Source organism: Toxoplasma gondii, chromosome XII (assembly GCF_000006565.2).
Source record: "Toxoplasma gondii ME49 chromosome XII, whole genome shotgun sequence".
NCBI classification, from domain to species: domain Eukaryota; phylum Apicomplexa; class Conoidasida; order Eucoccidiorida; family Sarcocystidae; genus Toxoplasma; species Toxoplasma gondii.
The window spans coordinates 6,162,349-6,181,924 of NC_031480.1; the positions used below are offsets into that span (position 1 = coordinate 6,162,349).

The following is a 19,576-nucleotide window of genomic DNA, read 5'->3' on the forward strand; positions in this document are numbered from 1 at the left end:
GTGGTTTGCGTCTTGAAGAGGACCATGGGATGAGGTGGAACTGCCTGCGCTAGGGGGGAGAAAGGGAGATACCCCGGTGGATGGGTCATTCGTGTGTATATCTCCTTTCTGTTTTTCTTCTTCTCCAGAGGAAGGTCTTGCCTGGACACCAGGTGCAGGCACAACAGGAGATGGTTCTTCTGATGCATCGTCACCCGAGTAGTTCTCCTCATTGTCCGCATTCCTCGCATCCACGCTGCTGGGGCTCGACAACGTGAGATGGCTGTGCGTCGGGCCCCCCTGCAGATGTGGTTGTGGTCCTGTGGGTCTGTGAATCAGATCCAGCAGCAAACGCAGTCTTGAACCGCACACAAAAGCTGAACCCTGCAGCCAAATGCTGAGCAGGAGGGTTCGTAAACGTGTAACCCACTGGCACTTCTAAGAACCCCTTCTGCGTCTCCACAGAATTAGACCCTTCACGAACCCATAAGGGTGTCATGTAGCCAGTAAATGCATGCTTGAATTCCAAAATCTTGGTGAAATAGCACGCCCCATTCGCATATCGATACGCGCCACTGTAGTGGTCAGCGGAGGCTTCACGGGAGATCTTGCTCGTTTCGGGCAGGTAAGTGGCATTTTGCTGGTTTCGTCAGTGACTTGCAGAGTGTTGGATGGACCGAGGGAAAAGACTTTCTCCACGTTCCTGTCCCGCTTTCGGTATGATGTGCGTGAAATGTGCCTCACTCTTCAGAGTTTCACTTTTTTCAGACGCGATGCATCGCAAGACGTAGCTCATAAGCAGAGTCAAATACACGGCTCGGAAAATGTGCCTTTCCATGGCGATGAATGATTTCAAAATTTTAGGAATGCAGTCTCAGGCAACACCAAGCACTACAGACACACCCCCCGTCTGGTAAAAGGAAGACGGCGTACTTTTTTTTCGTGCGCCCACGAATATTTCAGTTTCTTTCCTGTCAGCATGAAAGAACCGCAGTCTTGTTATCAACAAAATTCGCGTGTCACTTCCTCAGCTGTGATGAGGGGGTCAGATTTGGCTGACAGGAGTTCGCGCACAGCGTCCCCGAGGGACGGAGAGGCGGTTTACTATGAAGGCGCGGGTTTGACAGCCACGTGTTCAGGTAAGGCTGATGCGAGAGAACCCAACACAATTACTCAAGAAACAGTATTTCACAAGGGAAAGAACTGTGCTTCTTTTTCATCACCCGTGCGTCCACCGCGGCTCAGAGGCCCGCCACCCAGGCAAGTGATGAAGCGTTTGTCTCGTCGCCTGATGCTGCTGGGTTTAGAAGCAACTGTTTTTGTTCTGGGGGCTTACACTGCTAACTGACACGTTGTGTATACATCGTTCGACTCAGTGATCTGGCATTACCTACCGTCATTCTCCTACTTTCGCTCCGGCAAGTAATTCCGGTGTTGTATCGAGTGCAGTTCTGAAGCGTTACTTTATGTGAGAGCGTAGGCCGAGCAGACAGTGCATGTGCACACCGCCTCAATTCCATTACCACTTGTCAGCCTGGAATATGTCGAGAGAGGTACGTCGCAGTTTCCGACAGGTGGCGTCGGCGACTTTCAGCTCTCCGATCGCGTTCATTTCAGGCAGAACTCGGAACTTGCTGCAAGAGTGCATGTATACGAGAGAAATGTGTAATACTGCTCACTGCACGGCAATCGCCGCGACTCTTTGAATCCTTGGATAGCGGCAAAACTGCCGTTGCCTGCTCTGTCACGCTCGCCCTCACGTTCCACCGCAACGAGGAGTCGCGTGATGCATTTCTTGATCAACGGCAAAAAACGTTCTGTGATGGAGACAGTTTTCCTGCAGTCTGTCCTCTCTCCAGTGTTTGTCCAACAAGACATAGAAAGCTGTTTTCATGCTGGCCCACCAGGCACGCAGTTGTCTCAAGCACAAATCGACTTGCAGTGCATGCCTACAGCGCAACTGCTACAGTACGTTCGCCCGCCCTGTGCCGTGTGCCCCTGGTTCACAAACAGAGCCAATTATGTCTTCTTGAGTTCCCACATTCCTCTTAACTCTCCCTCCATTCACACTCAAGCGCATTTACCAAATCGGCAACAGTGAGGTTGCCACAGAGAGGAGCAAAACTGGCAGTGCTCTCATTCCACCCGCAAAGCCACAGGACGCTGAGTACACCACAATAGTCAAGACCTCATTGTTTGTTTCTGCAGGGGGTGCTCTGAGGCGCCTCAACTGGGTTTCGCCGCGGCCTTCAACGTCATTACTTACCAGATGCTGAATTTCTGTGTCAGATTTAGGCGCAGGTGTGGTGACTGGAGCTGGAGAAGGGTCGCTGTTCCCGGTCTCGCCAGTCTGACCGTTTGAAGGCGGAGATGGGGGTTGGACAACGCTACCGTCGTTGCCGACACCTAAAGAACCATCCGGAATCAACTGTTGCTCCTCAATCTTCTTTATCTTCCGCACCGTCCTTCTCTGTCTGTGGTTCCTTTTGCTCATTATCAGGATCTGAATTACCTTACGAAGTGGGAGGCTTATCAGGACCAGGATGCGGAGGCAACACCGGGGTATCATGGATCTCTGGAGTGGGATTTCCTTCTGAGTTGTGCAGCCAGAGACGTGCGTGGACGGTGGGTTGGTCAGGGGGTCGGCTGGTGAATTCGACCCCGTGGTAAGCACAGTCTTGATCCGCACACAGAAACTGAAACTTTCACCCCAATACTGTGCGGGAGGGTTCGCAAGCGTGTAGCTCAGAGTCCTTCCAGAGGAATCTTTGTCTGTTTCAACAGAGCCCCGCCCCAGACATCTAGTGAACCCAAATTGGTTTCGTGTAGCCTGGAAATGCTTCCTTGAAGTTCAAAGTCTTAGTGAAATCGCACGCCCCATTCTCAAAACGGTACGCTGAATCGTACGGGCCTGTCAAAGTTCCATCTGTGCCGTTGTTGTTTTCGGGCTGATAGACAGCTTCTGCGGTTTCATCTGTTACCCGGAGCGTGCCTGACGGTCCGAGATTCATGACTTGCTCCACATTCTTTTCCAGTCCATCTTTCAGGATGGTGGCGGTGAAGTCAACCGCAGTTTTTGATGTTGTTTCTATTGTGGCAGACAATAGGAAGGTGCCGATTATGAGGAACAGACAGACCGCTCGTAGCGTCTGTCCCTCCATGGATACTATGGATCAGAATAGCGCATGAAAACAACGTCAGACAGCCGCAGACATGGGGAGGCTTCCTACTTTTGTGTGATGAAAGCTTGTATCCATTGCATTTTTTCCAAGGTTTTATCGCAAATCTGTTGAGTATCGTGTCTGCACGCACGAGCCGCAGTCTTGGCAAACATCGGGAGATGAGCATGCCGGTTGTTCGACTGTGGTGAGTGGCCCGGCAAGGGTCGACGTGCAGGCGGGCAGAAAAGCGGCGGGACGAAAAACCCCTCGTCTAGCTGTGCACGAATTCGAGGGCTCCAGGGGACAGCGGGAGGGGGAGGGTGAAGTTGCAACGATGAGACCAGAAAAACCAAGAACAATGACACCAACGAATGCCTTTATAGACAATGAAATGTGATCAGGTGTCAAGCATGCAATTCCAGTAAGATGGCGGGAGCAGCTTGTGAAAGGCCGTTTAACGTGGGCTTCGTTCAGTCCCGTAGCGAGTTCCTGTAACCGAACGAGCTGTAAGCCTACCATCCGAGCACATCGATTGACAGATGCGGACTGGACATCAGGGGCTTGCGTCCCAAAAAGATCATTACAAATGCTTCAACAAGTGAAAATTAAGTGGCATGTATCCGGTTGGAATGAGGAAGATCCACGGAAGGAAGTACCGCAACTACAGAGCAAGACATGGACACAATACTAAACTCTGAAAACAGAAGAGGCAGCACTCAGATTCATCCGTTCCTGGATGACTGGTTACCAAATTTTGTTGCCGTTGCCTCAACTCTTCCTCTGTATTATATGTCTCAATCGTACTGCTGCTGTTGCGTGTCCAGAACGAAGAGTGACAACTGGATGGTACACATTATGCACACCGTATGCTTTTTATGTGGCTTGCGTTCACTGTGCAGAGAGATGCCTTTGCAATGGAACGATAGGGGGTTGCTTCACTTCAGGGTTCTTCTGTACCTTTTCTCGCTTCCAAAAAGATGGCTCTTCGAACTGTCGCCGGTCATCGGACCTTCACTATGCTACCTTGTGCTCAATCCGACACCCGCCACGCCTAGAGCAGTCCATTTCTCACTAGATTTCCACATATAGATCGAGTTAGACAGGAAAGCGATAGAAATTGCGGAGGTAAATCAACAGCAGAGCCATTCAAAAAGGTGGGCAAGCACTGTTCCGGAAAAAACAAATTTGTCGATGGGGTATGTAGGAATGAGAACGCACACTGACATGGAACCGGCGTCGTGCATGGTGACTATCGTGGCGAAATACGGGGACATGAACAGGTAGTGCATCTGCAGAGTTACCCACATATTGTGGTGCTTGGCCACTCAGTTAAACGACACTACGAATTCTTGATTGGTGCCATCGTATCACCACCCGACGTTATTTCGTCGGATACACAGTGTGTTCGGGTTCTGAGCTACAAGTACCGTTTTACGCCGAAATCAAGTTACCTGGAGGGGGTTCGGGTTCGAATGACTCCAGAAAAGAACAAGCAGACGAGGCCAATATAGTAAAACAGCCAAAACGTGATTGTGCTGAAGTTACCCTTACGTGCAGGACCACATCATACCTTGCAATATCCCTGCATTTCTACTGGTGCTTCCAGCAACCATGAGTTGCAGTCACAGCACCAACCCTTTCGCGCTAATAAAAGATAACTCCAGACTGCAGGTGTTGATGTCTCAGTACAGTTGATACACCTGAAACAATGCGGCTACCATAGTAAGAAGGAGGCCTGAAACTCCACCCACTCCACCTGCAGAGCTCCAGCCTGAGGAGTGCACCACAATAGTCAAGTAAGCCTCTTTCACTGCGGATGTTCCATCCAACCGCCTCAACGCAGCAGCGCCACGCACTTCTTCCGTGTCACTATTCACGTCGGGGTCTCCTTCATTTTCAGGCAGCGTTGCTTCCGGCAGCGGTTCTGCAGGAGCGGTAGGGGAAGAATCTGACTGGTCCTGGGATGGATCAAGAGGTGCCACCGGGTGTGCTTCGGAATGACCTGGGCCATTGGGGCTGTCAGGCGATGAGTGAGGTGCAGTCGTGCCTGTTTCTTCTTGTTCTCGCTTGTTCTTGTCTTCAGCAGGAGGCTCTTGCTTGCCGACGCCTGCGGCTTCTCCACCAGGTTGAGGCGTTCCCCCCTCAGCGTCAGATCCTTGCTGGGTCACTCCTCCTGTCGAACCCTGAGTTCCTTCTCCTGCGGAATCACCATCCGACGGCTGATCTTGGATTTGCGTATCCTCATCCTGTGTATCCTCTGTGTCGTCAACTGGAGGCTGCGGCGGGTCGGAGCTTCCGACAGTCGTTGTCGTGGTCTTGGTTGGTGAATCCGAACCGCTAGCACGTGCGGCCTTGAATCGAACACAAAAACTCAACCGCTCAGGCAAGTACTCTGCAGGGGGACTTGTAAAAGTATACCTCACAGGTCCTTCCGGAGAAGTACTGTCACCGCTCGTCGCCGAACTAAACTCCTCGCGAACCCACAATTCTGTCGAGTAGCCAGGGTATGCATCCTTGAATCGAATTGTCTGTGTGAAGTCACACGCGCCATTCTCATATCGATAAGCGACACTGTAGCTTTCCGATGAAGCCTCTTCTGGGGTGGCGTTGTTTTCGGGCTCATAGACAGCTTTGGCGGTTTCGTCAATCACCCGTAGTGTGTTGGAGGGTCCGAGATAGAAGACTTTCTCCACATTTCCCTCCAGTCCAGCTTTCGGAATTGTGGCGGTGAAATCGGCCTCAGCTGGCGGTTTACTCGATCCGTACGCAGCACGCATCAGGACGAGGCCGTGGAACAGGGTTAGACACGCGACCCGAAATATCTACCCCGCCATGGCGTCTATAAATCGGACTATTTGATGACATGCACTGAGGTAATTTCAAACGCTACAGGCACTTCCCTAGATTTGTTGAGTTGTAAAAGTGAATCCATCGGCCCTTATCGGTGTGTTGACCCAACGTTGCTCGTCATTTTCTGCCACATGCAGAAAACAGAAGTCTTACCCAGCCTCAAGACATCGTCGTCACGTGTGCGACTGAGCCCGACAGCAGGCGGCGGGCAGGGATGTTGAGGGACGGAGAGGCGGGTGGCTACCTGGGTGCTGATTCGAGTGTGACATGAGCCATCTTGAGATCAGCGAAACCAGAAGAACCTAAAATAAACCCGCGATTCGGTTGACTTCGTGAAATCACTGTGATTGGACATTGTTGAGGGATTTTGCAGCGTAGGGCAGCGGTTTCTAGAGGAGAAATGGATGTTCGCCGCGTGCCCTCCGGTCTGCACGACACACTAAACAGAGCAGCTTGCCAAGGAAGGCATCAACGACAAACAACCACCTCTTCCACCGGGAACCCCGAGTGAACTCTCCGACACGACGCATTGGGTAGGTCACGCAAAGGTATGCCGTTCATTGGTGTCTCTCTGTCGATGTGTACTCAGTTTTCGTGCCATATCCGATATCAGCTTCCTTTTTCGGTCGAGCTCCCGACTACTACTATCAGAGGTACCAATAGTATTCAGAGTAACAGTGAGAGGAAGAGCAAGAGAAACACTAGCAGTAAGAGTAGTAGTAGTTAGTGGATGTACTTTTCTTGACGGTGCTATCTTGCATTAGGTTGTTGGCAGTTGCCACACCTACAGGCTGGATCCCAAACTACGGGATGAGCCAACACGAAATTTCTGTTCGCAATCAGTGCTGGGAAAGAGGTTCCCTTCCTTCATTATTTGCCTGGAAAACACAGGTCTTGTATTGAAAAGCAGGCTATTTTGCCTCCGCAAGGCTGCAGTTCGAATTTCGCGGTCATGCCTCCACGATTCTCGACCGGAAGGTGTCAACACCAAGGAAAACATGATCTGCCTATGTGACTTATGTTAATAATTATCACTGAGACGGGAGCACCTGTCCACAAGCACTGCGAAATTTCTATTATTCACGTAAAGACAACCAGGGCTAGCCACAGCAGCCCAGAACATCTGCGTGACCGATGTGCTTACAATCGTAAAGAACCTTCCACGTACCGCGGCGCACAGGCTGAGATCTTTTGTTATAGACAAGAACTCTGTTTTTGAACTGGTTAAGCGAAGCAACTTTATGCCCACTTTTCTAGAGTCGAACTGCGATCGGGAATGCAGCTGTTGATCCAAGCGTAGTTGAAAACTCGGGAGTGTGTGGTTGAGGCTGGCTGCGGCTCGACGTTAGCTGCCTTCAGAGATTACCAACTTGTTAGGCGCTTACCTGTGATTCTCGAGGAGACTATCGGTTGCTCAGTTTTTTAGTTTTAACTGAATTTAACCATCTCACAAAAAACCTGTGGTGTTCCCAGGTCCAAGGGTGAACGTCAGTGAGAGGAACAGTACCAATTTGTTGGTCTCCGCTCCACATGCGGCCCTTTCTGGACATTTCTGATGGAAACAATCGCCTTAAAGCTAGCTTTCGTCACATGAAAGATGCCATCTTGTGCGTATACCGTGGACTGGCTCAGCTACTAGAAGCAAAGTCCGGCCATCCACAACTGTGCACACTCAACACATCCTGACGTACTTAGAGGCCGAGGCAGGCACGTGAAAAAAAACTAGCGTGACCGGAGCTGATTGGGAGTCGTTGCTTTATTGGCTTGCGCTGTCCACACTGCCTCGTCATCACAGACACAGAGTGGAAATTTAGACTGCCACCGAACTCGGCCAGACTTCCTCCTTCCTTGGCAGTGTCGTCGGCATCGCCGATTGGGATGCTCAGCATTCACGCAGGCAGTCAAGCCAAGCTTTCCTTTTGACTTCAGAATGGAAGCTTCTAAATTCACAAGCTGCCTTGTCCTCTGGCTGGCGACAGACCACGTTTGATCAGTAAAAGTGTTGCCGCCAGAACTGACCGACCTGTCGGCATGATTGTCAAGGTGAAATCGTTGACGGACAAGAAATATCGTCTCGGTGAAGGCCACATGTAGGCGACCTGGTTCACGAGATGAAGCTCCGATATAAAGTCAAAGTGGAGATAGAAACAACGTTCAGATCTGCTTCTAGAAGGACAATTTCGTTTATTTCCGCCTTATATTTAACGCACCGCAAATATTGCCCCCTTACCCAACTTCAGCCGGAAGTGCTGCCACCCGTTGATACCGGAGGATTCACTCGTAAGAAGCTTCCATGTGTGAAATGCTCTGTGTTCCACTTTCCATCCGATAAAGGAGTCGCGCCAGATCTGACTCATTCAAATAAAACCATGACAGTGTCAGATTTTCCCGTACACAATCCAGTATCGCTATTTGAACTGTACGTTTGTTAATGCCTGTGATGCGACTAATTCTTTTGCGAAAGTGAACATAGAAACAGTGTTTCAGTCTAAGTTGCTTCACACAGCTAGACACACACAGGCCTTCGTGGTCTTGAGATGAAAATATGAAATTGATCACTACAGCAGTTGCGAAGAGACGCCACTCACCAAGTGGTTCTGAAGAAACGAAGGTGAAGCAAAGTCTCACTACTCCGTGACGCTTCCTGAGGAAGCTATCTCTCCTCAGTTCATATTCTCCACACTGAAGATTTCCTGAACAACCTCCCACCCTTACGCCTTCCTATCGTAATACGCGACGGTATCGTTGCTCTGTTCTAGCAGAGGCGGTGAATTGGACACCGAGTCTATTTCGGGCACACGGGGTAATTAAAGCATGTGCCCGGACTTCGTTCCGATAAAGAGAGGCATTCAAGATGGTACGGAGATGCCTTTGAGTATCATCTTTTTCCAGAAAGGACTGATGCTCCATCATGGAGGCAGTGCGTTTGTTTTTGTTGTCTCGTAATTATTGAAAACTGTCAAAACCAATGTTCGAGATAACACCCGGCACCCGTTTGTTTTTTCCGTTTCCGCCTCGTTGCGCACGATCTCTATCTTTGATACGCAGATAAGATATCGTCACACCCCCGTGATTCATATATATTTGTATTTACGTCTTGAAACATAATATGCACCAAACATATATATCCACGTATGTAGACACCTGAGACAGGCAGCCTGCCAGACGTTTTGTGCTGCAACGAAGTCGCGTCCGTCTTTGAGATGGAGAAACGACAACCACCGGAGCGCCTACAAGTCCTATCTGACACGTTTTTGCTCTGTATATTTACATGGGCCTAAAGACATCCGTTTCGTTTTCCTTTTCACGCTACCTCTCTTCGTCTTTCTCGTTTCCCGAACTCCTTATCTTTCTCGCGCGTCTTCGCTATCTCTGCCTGCCCGCGCCCCTGTCTATACCGCGTACTAAACTGTCTGTCTCCTGTGCCCCTTCCATCAAGCCTTCGACGTCCCCGGTCTCACCCTTCTCATGTCTCTCACCCTATCCGATCTCTCTCCCTCCCTCATTTTGTCTCCAATTCTCTACCACAGGTCCTTGTTTGTCTGGACAAACAGGTGCTCTGAGGGTTGCCAAATCTGCACGCGGTTATCCCACCCTACACTGGCACCTAGAAGAGTGCCGATTCTGCCTTTTTCTGTCATTTCGCTGCGCCTGCCTCCCCAACCTGCAGAGCCACCCCCCACACCTGCAGAGGCGGCTTCGCTACACCAGGCAAAGTCACTGACACCGGCAGCATGTCCTGCGTGGACAAAGAATCGGTGGCGCCGCGTCGCCAGTGAACGGGAAGGAGAGACACTCGATTTTCGATTGACATTTTCTCTGTTCTCATTCTCGGCTTCGTCCATGTTTGCCTCTTCGCCTTCACACGCACGGGTAGCGAGGCCTTGCTTGCCTGCCCCCTGCCCCGCCATGGCGACGTCCAGTGGGAGGGACTCTGCACACCGTTTCGTTGGCTTTTGTTTCTCTCGGTCGCGCAGAAGCGCTGTGGATACTGTCGTCCCGCTCGCGCCCTCACCCAACTCCCAGAGCACGACGTCCCCGTCCGCAGAGGCGGACGCGAGGAGACCAGAGGAGAGGGGAGAGAAGTGGAGAGAAGTGACTTCGTCGGAGTGGTGGGACAACGACAAAAACGGTCGAGAAAGAAGTCGAAGGTCGAAGAGAGAGACGAGACCCCGCGCCGAACCCACCGCGACGACGTGTTCGCTGTACCGGTTGAAGCTGACGGCATTCAAGGCCAGAGTGCCTTCGGAAGGCGGAGAAACATACATCCGCTGCTTGCCAGGTTGCGGAGAAGAAGTCGCTGCGTTTTGCGAAGACCTGTCTCCACTGTCGGAAGGAGAAGGAGAGAAGCAAAGGGGTGAGGCAGAACAGACGGCCGCGAGGGCTTCTCGGTGCGCCTGGCGCATGTCGAACACCCGCAACGCGCCGTCCTCGCCAGCTGTCGCGACGACTACGGGGTATCGTGGATGCACTTTGATGTCGTTCAACGAGGCGGAGGGCGAGGATGACGATACAGAGACCACGGGACTTATTTCTGGAGTGCTTTCTGCAATTGTCACACCCCCGCCATACACCGTTTTCCTCGCCTGCGAGAGAGAACTCGTGCTCATGTCTCGCGCCTTCGACAGGTGCTGCGTGCCACTCTTCCGCAGGTCCCACAAACTCACCAACCCAGTGTCTGTACAGCTGAACAGAAAGCCGCCGTTATCCCCGCCAGACATCCACGCGGCCGCCTGCAGCTTTGGCTGGGCGACAATCGCAAGCGGAGGCGCGAGCAGAAACTGCGGCTTTGCCACCAGCTGGTCCGCAGCTGAGAAGGAGGACGCAAAAACTCAAAAAAAAGAGATGGAAATGGAACGAAAAACAAGAGGGAGTGGGAACTAAGAAGAGAAGAGGAAAGAAGAAAAAGACTCTGGGTGGAGAAGACTTGAAAGAATCTCTGCGAGAAACTGACGGCGTAGCGCTACACACATACTAGCAGGCTCATAGCCACCCACAGAATGGCGTTTGCACACATCAATCCATCACACCACGACCTTCACAAATGAAATACCTCAACATGTAGAAGTTCGCCTCTTCGCCTTTTTCGTGTCTCCTTCGCCTTCCATGTTTCATCCTCATTTGCGTCCACTTTGCACTGTGTTCGCCCTTCCATTTTGTGGGGTCTTCGTGTGTTGAGTTTTAATCACTTTCCGCGTCTTTTTTGCTTTTGTTTGTGTCTCCCGCTCGCCCGCACACCTCTCACCGGGGAAGGACGGGTGCCTGGAGAAGTTCCAGTACATGCCGACGCCGTCTTCATTGATGGTGACAATGTTGAAGGCATTCTGCGGCATGTGCGTGGCGCGAATCAAGTCTCCAGGGTGCAGAATCCTCGCCTTCGTCTCCAAAGAAGGTACCAGCTGAAGCGAGGCGCTGGCCGCAGGCAGCGACGCACTCGCTGTGCTGCCCGAGAGGCTCGCATTTGTCAGCAGCGACCTGGCTCGCGCGCGGGGCGGAATAAAACCTGAGACGAGGAATCAAAACAAACGAAAGATAAACGCGGGAAGAAGCGCGAGGACGCGAGGAGAGCGATGGAGGAAAAGAACAGTGCGGACAGAAAGGGAACAGCTGCCGCGCTCCAAACCCTATTACGGCGGCTGCGCGAAGCGCAGCAAGAAGCAAAAGGACGGTGAAATCCCCGCCGCACTCAACAGTCGTTCAACGCGGTGTACGGCCACCCACCCGAGGGAGGATGACGGAACGCAGGAATCGCACTTTATACACTGGGGAAGCAATCGGTCCCGGACTTGTTCGCCTCTCAACACTTTCGCTCCCCACCACACGCATCTCTCTCGAAAGAATCTCCTGTGTCGCTGAGATGCGGGCGATTCGAGAGACTTGGAACATGCAGATTGTCACCAAGAAAAGTCGCGTAGGCATTCGTGACGCTAAGGAAGCACTGTACTGGAACGTGCTTTGTGTTGTACATTACTGCCCACCTGAATACGTCTCGCACTTGAGAGGATCCTCCTCGAGAGACGGCACTGGCCACCGGAGCTCGGCAATCGTTAAATAATTCTTCTCTTCTCCATTGGTGCAAGTGCCCAGAAGAAGACGGTGAGAAACGTATGAGTCGCCGAGCGAGAGAACTGAGGCAGCAGACCCGCTACGTCCCGTCGCCGCCGAAGACGGAGGCGTCAGAAACTCCACCTGCGAATTTTGATTTACAAACCGGTAAGAAAAGAACACGCGTATCTAAATCCGAAAACACGATTTAAAATGCTTTTTCGATCTCAAATAACGATACAGCAAGAAAAGATCTACTCAAATTAACGGAGACCGTACGAAAAGAGAATGTATATTTGAATTGAGGAGAACGATAAGTAAAGAGAAGTTTATTCAATTTAAACATGACGAGAAGAAAAGGTTCATTTAAATTACGAGAGATAACAAGGGAAACATGGTGTGCAGTTCAATTAAAAAGGCGAGAAGTAAAGAAATAGTTCATCTAAATTGATCAACCAATATGTAAAGAACATGTTTACCCACATTTTAAGCTGATACCACTCGAACGTCTATTTTTTTCGCAACAGAAACTCCCGGTGGAGTCCGTGTTTGGGTAGTCTCTCCTTCCTAGGGCTAGTCTGCACGGAATAGACGTATCGGAATTTTTGACTTTGAATAGATAGGATGCACACGACAGTAGCGCATTTGCTGTGAGCTAAGCAGACAAGACGAAAATGCGAAGATGCAAGTTCACTCAGCAGACAGACAGGGAAAGAGTCCAAGTAACAAAAAGGAGAGGAAAATATTAAAATGGAGCAACGGACGGACGCGTCGCATCAGTGGGCGAGGAGGAAGGATCGAAATATTTGAGGCACTTTTCAGAGTGCGTCCGGGGAAAGAAAGCAAGTAGAGCGGGACGACTGCAAGATGTCGTGGGGGCGGGTGGGCGACTAGAGAACGAGAAATGTCGAGGGAGAAGAAAGCTATTCGCCTGGAGAGGGCTCCACCTCGTTTTCTTCGCAGTTCACTCACCGTCATCGAAGGCCACTCCACTTTGTGACTGAGAACTGCGGAGTAGTGGAGTGCGGCGTTCTTCCTCCAGATCATGTGTCTCTCGTCTAAGCTGTACGAGCACCCGGAGACGGGGCCGGGGTCGCACGCGTCCTCAGGCTTCCCCAGAGGCTCGCTGGCGCCGAAGCCCGAGGCAGGAAAAGTGGAGGAGGCACTTTTTCGCCGACCTGCGGCATCGTTAGAAGGATAGCCGCGCGAGTCTGCAGAGGCGGCAGAGGGGAAAGCAGCTGGAAGGCCAGACTGGCTGCTAGAGCCTGTCTCCTCCAACGACGCGCAGTCGTCGTCGAAGAGCGACATAGTGGGTCGGGAAGTCACCGTCTCTCAGGTGTGCTCGAGGATCGACTTGAGTGTTCAGATGGACGTAAAACCAAATCCTTGAGAGTACATCAAAGGAAGCAGAGACCGGAGCGGAGGAGAGATGCTTTCGTTCCGCGGAAGCTCTTCACAGAGCAGAAACATTATCACAAAGGAGAAACAACCTTTTCACCACGCCCTTCTCGCTAGAAGGGAACGGACGACCAGGGGCAGAAGCAAGAACAAGCGGGGACAAGCAACGAAGAAAGAATTTAAGCCTGACGACAGGACCGTCTGCTCGTCAACAATGAACCCGTCATCGCTCATCTCGCGGTGCGTCCGAGAAAGACATTTGGGCAGCACGGGGAGATATAATGGTGTTGGAGGAAACGAAGAGAGACCGAAGGAGAGGAAGGCTCAGAGCAATGCACAAAGACAGGAAGCGAAGGAAATCGGAAACGGGAACCGAGGGCAAGCCTCCGGTAGTGAAAGTCGAGAGCACGTCAGGAGAGTGGCTAAGCGAAAGAATACGTTCGCATGCACAGACGGAGTGGACAAGGCACTGATCTGGATTCGAAAGTCGAAAACAGATCAAGACACCTTGAGGAAGTGCATGCTTGATAAGAAACAGACCACATTCAGTAGCCGACTGACAGGGGAGCTAGGGGGGCAGGAATCGCGGCAGTTTGACGGACGAGCGATCAAGAGACGAAAAGGGACGGAAGAAACACGCGGCAAAGGAAGCCGTGTGTTTATACAGTTATCTGTTTCCTGAAATCGGCTCTCCTCTAAATGATCGGGACGCGCCAGGAGTGCCCGGACGACGGATGCTCGTCGGATTCGAGGTAGAGGCGGCATTCACCGCAGAAAAGGGACCGGCTGAACCTTAAGAAAAGCAGCCACATGCAGCGAAAAGAAAGTGCGTAAACAGGCTGAAGAGGATAAGCAGAAGCCGAAACTCGCGTCAAGAAGAAGGTAGCAAAGGAATTTGACTTGCTGCTACACCGGTGACGTAGTCATGTGTGAACTGGACGTTGCGAGAGACGCCAATGCATGTGCAGAGGTATGCAAGGTATCGGTCGACAAAGCAGGAGTATTTCGCCGACGCACACGGCTTTGACTTAAATAAAATGAGGGAAGGCGAGGAGACATGGCAAGAATGCGAGAAATAAACCCGAAGAAAAGAAACCAGACACGGCTCAGCGTTTGTGCACACTTGCCACAGGTCTGGCTGCCCGATGGCGGACTGTACGTACAGCTCACGCGGCAGAGGCGCCGCAGAAGGAAAGTTGCCGGAACAGGGTTTTACAGGAAAGGAATTAAACATGGTGACTAGCAGCCGGCGAGAAACAAAGGGAGGTCAGGACAAGAACAAGCGATGGAGAATCTCGCTTTCTCCCCCCTACGCGGTGGGAGGAGGGGTGTTCATCGAAAACACGTGACCGCTGAGAGGGTGGGCAAGCAAGATGCGGTTGCCAGTCAGACACAAGCGGCGCCAGAAGCCTGGCAGAAGTAGAAAACCCGCCGTAGATCTTCGGCTCTTCAGTTCACCCTTCGAAACGAAGTGTCGAACGACTCGTGCACGGCGGTTGGCCGTTATAACAATGGTCTTGGAGAGGCGCACAGAAAGCAGATATGTTATCAACGAAGACTGGCAGACACAATTTGCCTGGTTCTGAGTAAAGGGGCACATATGCGGTTTCTTGCGGGAAAACAGGATCTTGTTTGGAGCAGCTGCATCAATGAATCCATACCCCGCTTCCGTGGAGGCTTTGCTGCACCTCACGAAAGTAGGTCAATGCCGTTCGAGGACTCCCTCGAAAAAATTAGTTTATATAATCCTAGGAATCTCTTAGAATGTGTAACAGGGAGTCTAGCTTCAGTTGTTATCTGATTGGGATTGCATCCCTGGTGACTTATATTAGGGTTCTTCTCAATGGGAGCACAGTTCCCTGGTATCCAATCCAGTGCTCCGCCTTGGGCACGGAAACTAAGCCACAGCTCAACGCCATTCCTACAGGTACTAAAGACTTTAATTGGTTAGGTACCTATATGGCTAGTCGTAATACTAGACGAACGGTAGATCTATGGGCTGCCCTTGGTTCTATTCTTCAATTTACTCTAGGAGGTAGAAGAGGTGTAGTTATGAGGCGAACAATGCTCTTGATGATGGAACAAGATGTGGTGTACAAGCAAGAGGTTAGCACCGTTCGAGACCCTTAAGAATCTGACACGTGTCACCGGAATATAGCCTTTTCGGGGCGCAGCGGCCAGCCAGTGAATTGCATTAAGACGTGGCACCCGGTTTTTTTTCAAACTCCGGAGCCGTCAAGATGAACTTACGAGATGGCATTGAATTATATGCAAGGCGACTCTTCGTTGGCGTCAAGTGAGTCCATTTCATGCTTACCGTAGGAACCGTTCTTCAATCAACCAAGTGGGCGAAAGGAATCGAGAGATGACAGAGTATTCCGTTTTCTGTGTTGCCGTAAGCAGGTTACAACCTTCGAAGTGTAGAAGCGCGGTGCATAGCTAATTGAGTTAACGGAAGTAATCTAAAAATGAAACATTTTTGGTTGTTTGTGATCTTGCATCCCGGACTCTGTAAAAGCGACAAAGGCAGAGCACTGGATTCACTGGATTGTACACCTAGGGAACTGCCATACCATTAATAAGCACCGTAATGCACTCTCCACGCATGCAACACCCATAAGAGAAAAACTGAAGCTAGAGTCTTTTACTCCAGGGGTAAAACCGGCCCGCACCGGAGTGTCATTCCCTTAGCATACATCAGCCACAAGACTTTGATACCGCCAGCCGTTGTATTGCTTGGTAACGTTTCTGTGGATGTCAGCGAATGTTTGCGTGTCCTTGATTCTTACTCAGCGGTGCGGTTTCTCCAACAAAAAGGGAGTTGTTTAGGATAAGACGGGCGCACCCTATGCACCGACCACGACACGGGTACCCACTGAAACAATCGGCGTCGGTGTGAAGCTGATTTAATGCTGACCCATCTAGAAAGCCTCCAAGATACAAATCGAGACATTTAAGCGGCGGTTCTTCTTGCATGCCGCTTGTCAGTGTGGTTCCACACTTTAATAGACATTGCAGGTCCTTGCGTGCGTGGAAGTAAAAGCGCCGTTTCGCTACGGAAGTCACATAGTTCCCAGATTCCCAAAACAGGCAGCCTAGCGTTAACCAGATTCACGCACGTTTTCGGACAGAGATTCACACAGCTAGCAAAGAAGACGACACAACAACAGATGACCCCGCCGCAGGGAAATTCTCCGTTCCACCGGAGCGTCGCCTGTGACACGCACCAGTAATCCGCAGGTGTTCCCCACATGTTCTATTACCGTTTTCCAGTTTCCACGCAAAATGTGAGAGTTCTGTGCCTTATTTTCCAGCGAGAAGGTACGGTTCTGCCCTCGACGCACACTTGCAGTATATCAACATATCGCATCTAATTGCACTCGCCGTACATATTCACCTCTGTACAAACAATCATCAAACCATGCCTCACGCGTAAGATATTTTAGTAGCATTACACATTCTTACAATAAACCACTCTGAAAAGAATCCCTGACATCTGATATCTGCGCTCGGCGGACACGCTTCATCTAACACGTGAAATACTATCACCTTTTCGATTTGCTCTGATCGCTCTAAAAATATTCACATTGCAACGAGACGGCCACCAACAGATGTGTAGCTGACCAAAGTTGGTCTTGTCTGTCATGCATTCCTTTTGTTCTGAGGTTGCTCCGTAGTGGTTCTCTTCGGGCGTGTGACATTGCCACAGAAACGAGAGTTTTTTGCCCGAACTACCAAATACGTAGAACTTTAGATTAGTATACTTTTCTAATGAGTTGGGGCTGTGTAAACGGATTCTAAGTAAAGATTTGAAACTGGTCAGCAGCCTACCGGGATCGATGCCAAGTTGTGGTAACTGTGGTTCCAACAGTGCGGCAGCCTTTTATCCCGACCACAAAGAGAACGCTGACGGAGTTCTAAGGTTCACGGAAAACGGGGCTAAAAGAGAAAAGGGACGGAAAGGAAAGAACGGATCTTGAGCGAAACGTGCCTTTTGATAGGAAGCTTGAGGCAGCCGGTGTCGTCCGCCGCTGCCACGACTTCCGCGCATGCAGTCGTGGAAAACTTGGAGTATCGACATGAGTCAAGCAGCTCCGAAGCCGGCGCAAAGGCCCAGAGGAAATCCAAACCACTTCAATGGCACATTTCCAAACAATCGTTGTTTCAAAGAAGAAATCTTCTCTTGAGCTGAGTCCCACTGTCTGTTCCGAGTTCCATCGCCGTGCCTTTCGCCGCGTTCCTATACGCCTAGCTCTTCCCCCGCAGTTTTCCCGTCGTTCCCGAAGATGTACCTCCGATACTACACCGACGAACAGGGCAAGCGGGTCTACACTCTGAAGGTACGTTTTTGCTAACGAAGAGCATTTTGGGATTCATATGCTCTTTGTGGCTCGACGGTTTCAAAGTTAACGCCTTCCTCGCTCTGTAGAAACCGGGATGCTGGTAGTTAAGGGCATGCATGATCAGTTAGAAGTTCACTGGAGACCAGCAGCCTAATATTATTGAACTGTCATATTAAACGTGGTCTTTTTGCAGTGCTGTCTGGAGGCTTGATGGATTGTTCTGTCTCACTTGCAAAGAATTGTTTCTCGGTTTCGTCGCATCCCTCATGAAGGGGAGCAATGGTACTCCCTGGGGGACCCTCGGGAAAATTTGGGATTTGGCCTGCATACACTAAAGACAAGGCTAAATGACCGTCTTTTCTGGTCTAGACAGTGGACAGGATGATTCGGAGAAACTTTTCAAGGCTTGACTATGTTTGGATGGCATATTACTTCATTCGCATACCACCTTCTTCTGTTTTCTCACTCGACTAGCGATGCGAACTTGTTGACAGCGACATACACTCCCGCGGACTTCTTTTCATATGCAGATACGCGTACGTTTCCTTGACTGGTTGATTGCACATGTGTAGTTTTTATGCTCATGGCTAAACGCGCCTATCGGGAGTGCTGTGATACTAACCGTAGTCGCCATCCCCTTTCAGCCCACCTGCCACGCCGGTCGCGCTGTGCTTTCTTGCATATAATTATCATGCAAATGCGTTCTTTCCATCGGCCACTTTTTGCTGTCTTTTTGCAGACGCATGCGCCGGATGGGACCCCCACCCTTTCAGCTCACCCGCCCCGCTTCTCGCCAGACGACAAGTACAGCGCAGAGCGTGTTGCTCTGAAACGCCGGTTCAAGCTGTTACCGACACAGCAGCCGGCACCGGAGTTCTGAGTTGTTTTCTTGAGCCCGGACACTTGAAACGTGCAAAGATGTGACTTGCTTGTTTCGGGAATAAACGAAACGTGTAGCAGGGGTTGTGTAGACATGCTGGTTCCCTCGTTTTTGGACTGGAAGGCGCCGTGTAGTGTAATGCGGTAGGGACCGTGTTGGGTGTAGATGGCGTTGGGAGCGTTTTGCGACTGCTGAAGGGAATGAAGGAGAAAACACGATTTTTCCTCGTTAACAACTGTTTAAGATACCCACTTATGTACACTCAACGTATACTGGCACTGTTCTAAAACTCGACTGGAAGTTGCAGTCAGAAAAACCCGTGTCGAGGGACTAGGGTGAGACCCGTTTTGTTGCGCCTGCATGAATGACTCTATAGAGACATTTGACAGGATGTTTAGAACCAGAAAAAAGTTAAACAATTACTGTACCGTGCAGCAAGGCAAAGCTCAATACCTCAGACTCTAGAGAGACAATACCGGGATTGTCACTCTTCTGTATTATCTTTTTTTTAACGCCAGTATGCGCTCCTCGTCAGCACTTCAACTTGCAGCAAACACCCAGAGGGATTTCCGGCGCTTCTGCCACAAGAAATTCAGACGAAGCGAAACGAATACTCCAAGTACTAAATAGATGCCCATCCTGCAAGAATCCGATCCATGTATTCCTTACAGACAAGCGTTAGGAAGGAGACTACCAAAGTGCGTTTCACGATGCCTGTACAGCCTGTTTCTCCGAAACGATATGGTTTCGGTTGTTCGGGAAACGGTGTGCGTTCCAAGAACATTGCACAAACAAGTTTCGGCGGGAATGTTTCTTGCCACCTTGCCATAGGAAAATGCATGCTTCTCCCCGGGGAGAAAATGCGTGACACAAAGTCTTCGACACCCTGCTTACAGAAGAAACCGGAACGGGTGTCGACA

The 19,576-nt window shown here is 50.7% G+C and overlaps 5 protein-coding genes across 5 annotated transcripts; 1 reads left to right on the plus strand and 4 right to left on the minus strand.

The window, feature by feature from the left end:
* Window positions 1-1,496: 1,496 nt before the first annotated feature.
* Window positions 1,497-2,548, minus strand: TGME49_278310 (hypothetical protein; the record flags this gene model as incomplete). Its single annotated transcript, XM_002370493.2, has 1 exon — window positions 1,497-2,548. One exon carries the CDS (start codon window positions 2,546-2,548, stop codon window positions 2,060-2,062), a length of 489 nt encoding a protein of 162 aa, XP_002370534.1. The 3' UTR covers window positions 1,497-2,059.
* A 53-nt stretch (window positions 2,549-2,601) lies between these two features.
* On the minus strand, window positions 2,602-3,140 carry TGME49_278300 (Toxoplasma gondii family A protein; the record flags this gene model as incomplete). Its single annotated transcript, XM_002370492.2, has 1 exon — window positions 2,602-3,140. The coding sequence occupies one exon, from the start codon at window positions 3,138-3,140 to the stop codon at window positions 2,781-2,783; it is 360 nt and encodes a 119-aa protein (XP_002370533.1). The 3' UTR covers window positions 2,602-2,780.
* A 759-nt stretch (window positions 3,141-3,899) lies between these two features.
* Window positions 3,900-5,917, minus strand: TGME49_278290 (Toxoplasma gondii family A protein; the record flags this gene model as incomplete). The annotated part of the gene is made up of 1 exon (XM_002370491.2): window positions 3,900-5,917. The coding sequence occupies one exon, from the start codon at window positions 5,915-5,917 to the stop codon at window positions 4,823-4,825; it is 1,095 nt and encodes a 364-aa protein (XP_002370532.1). The 3' UTR covers window positions 3,900-4,822.
* Window positions 5,918-9,000: 3,083 nt separating this feature from the next.
* On the minus strand, window positions 9,001-14,703 carry TGME49_278280 (WD domain, G-beta repeat-containing protein). The gene is made up of 4 exons (XM_002370490.2): window positions 13,008-14,703; window positions 11,969-12,179; window positions 11,236-11,493; window positions 9,001-10,800 (listed from the first exon to the last, which is right to left on the minus strand). The coding sequence occupies exons 1-4, from the start codon at window positions 13,341-13,343 to the stop codon at window positions 9,512-9,514; spliced, it is 2,094 nt and encodes a 697-aa protein (XP_002370531.1). The 5' UTR covers window positions 13,344-14,703; the 3' UTR covers window positions 9,001-9,511.
* Window positions 14,704-17,719: 3,016 nt separating this feature from the next.
* TGME49_278270 (nucleolar protein, structural component of H/ACA snoRNPs, putative) lies at window positions 17,720-18,656 on the plus strand (the record flags this gene model as incomplete). Its single annotated transcript, XM_002370489.1, has 2 exons — window positions 17,720-17,773; window positions 18,516-18,656. The coding sequence occupies 2 exons, from the start codon at window positions 17,720-17,722 to the stop codon at window positions 18,654-18,656; spliced, it is 195 nt and encodes a 64-aa protein (XP_002370530.1).
* Between the last annotated feature and the right edge of the window lie 920 nt (window positions 18,657-19,576).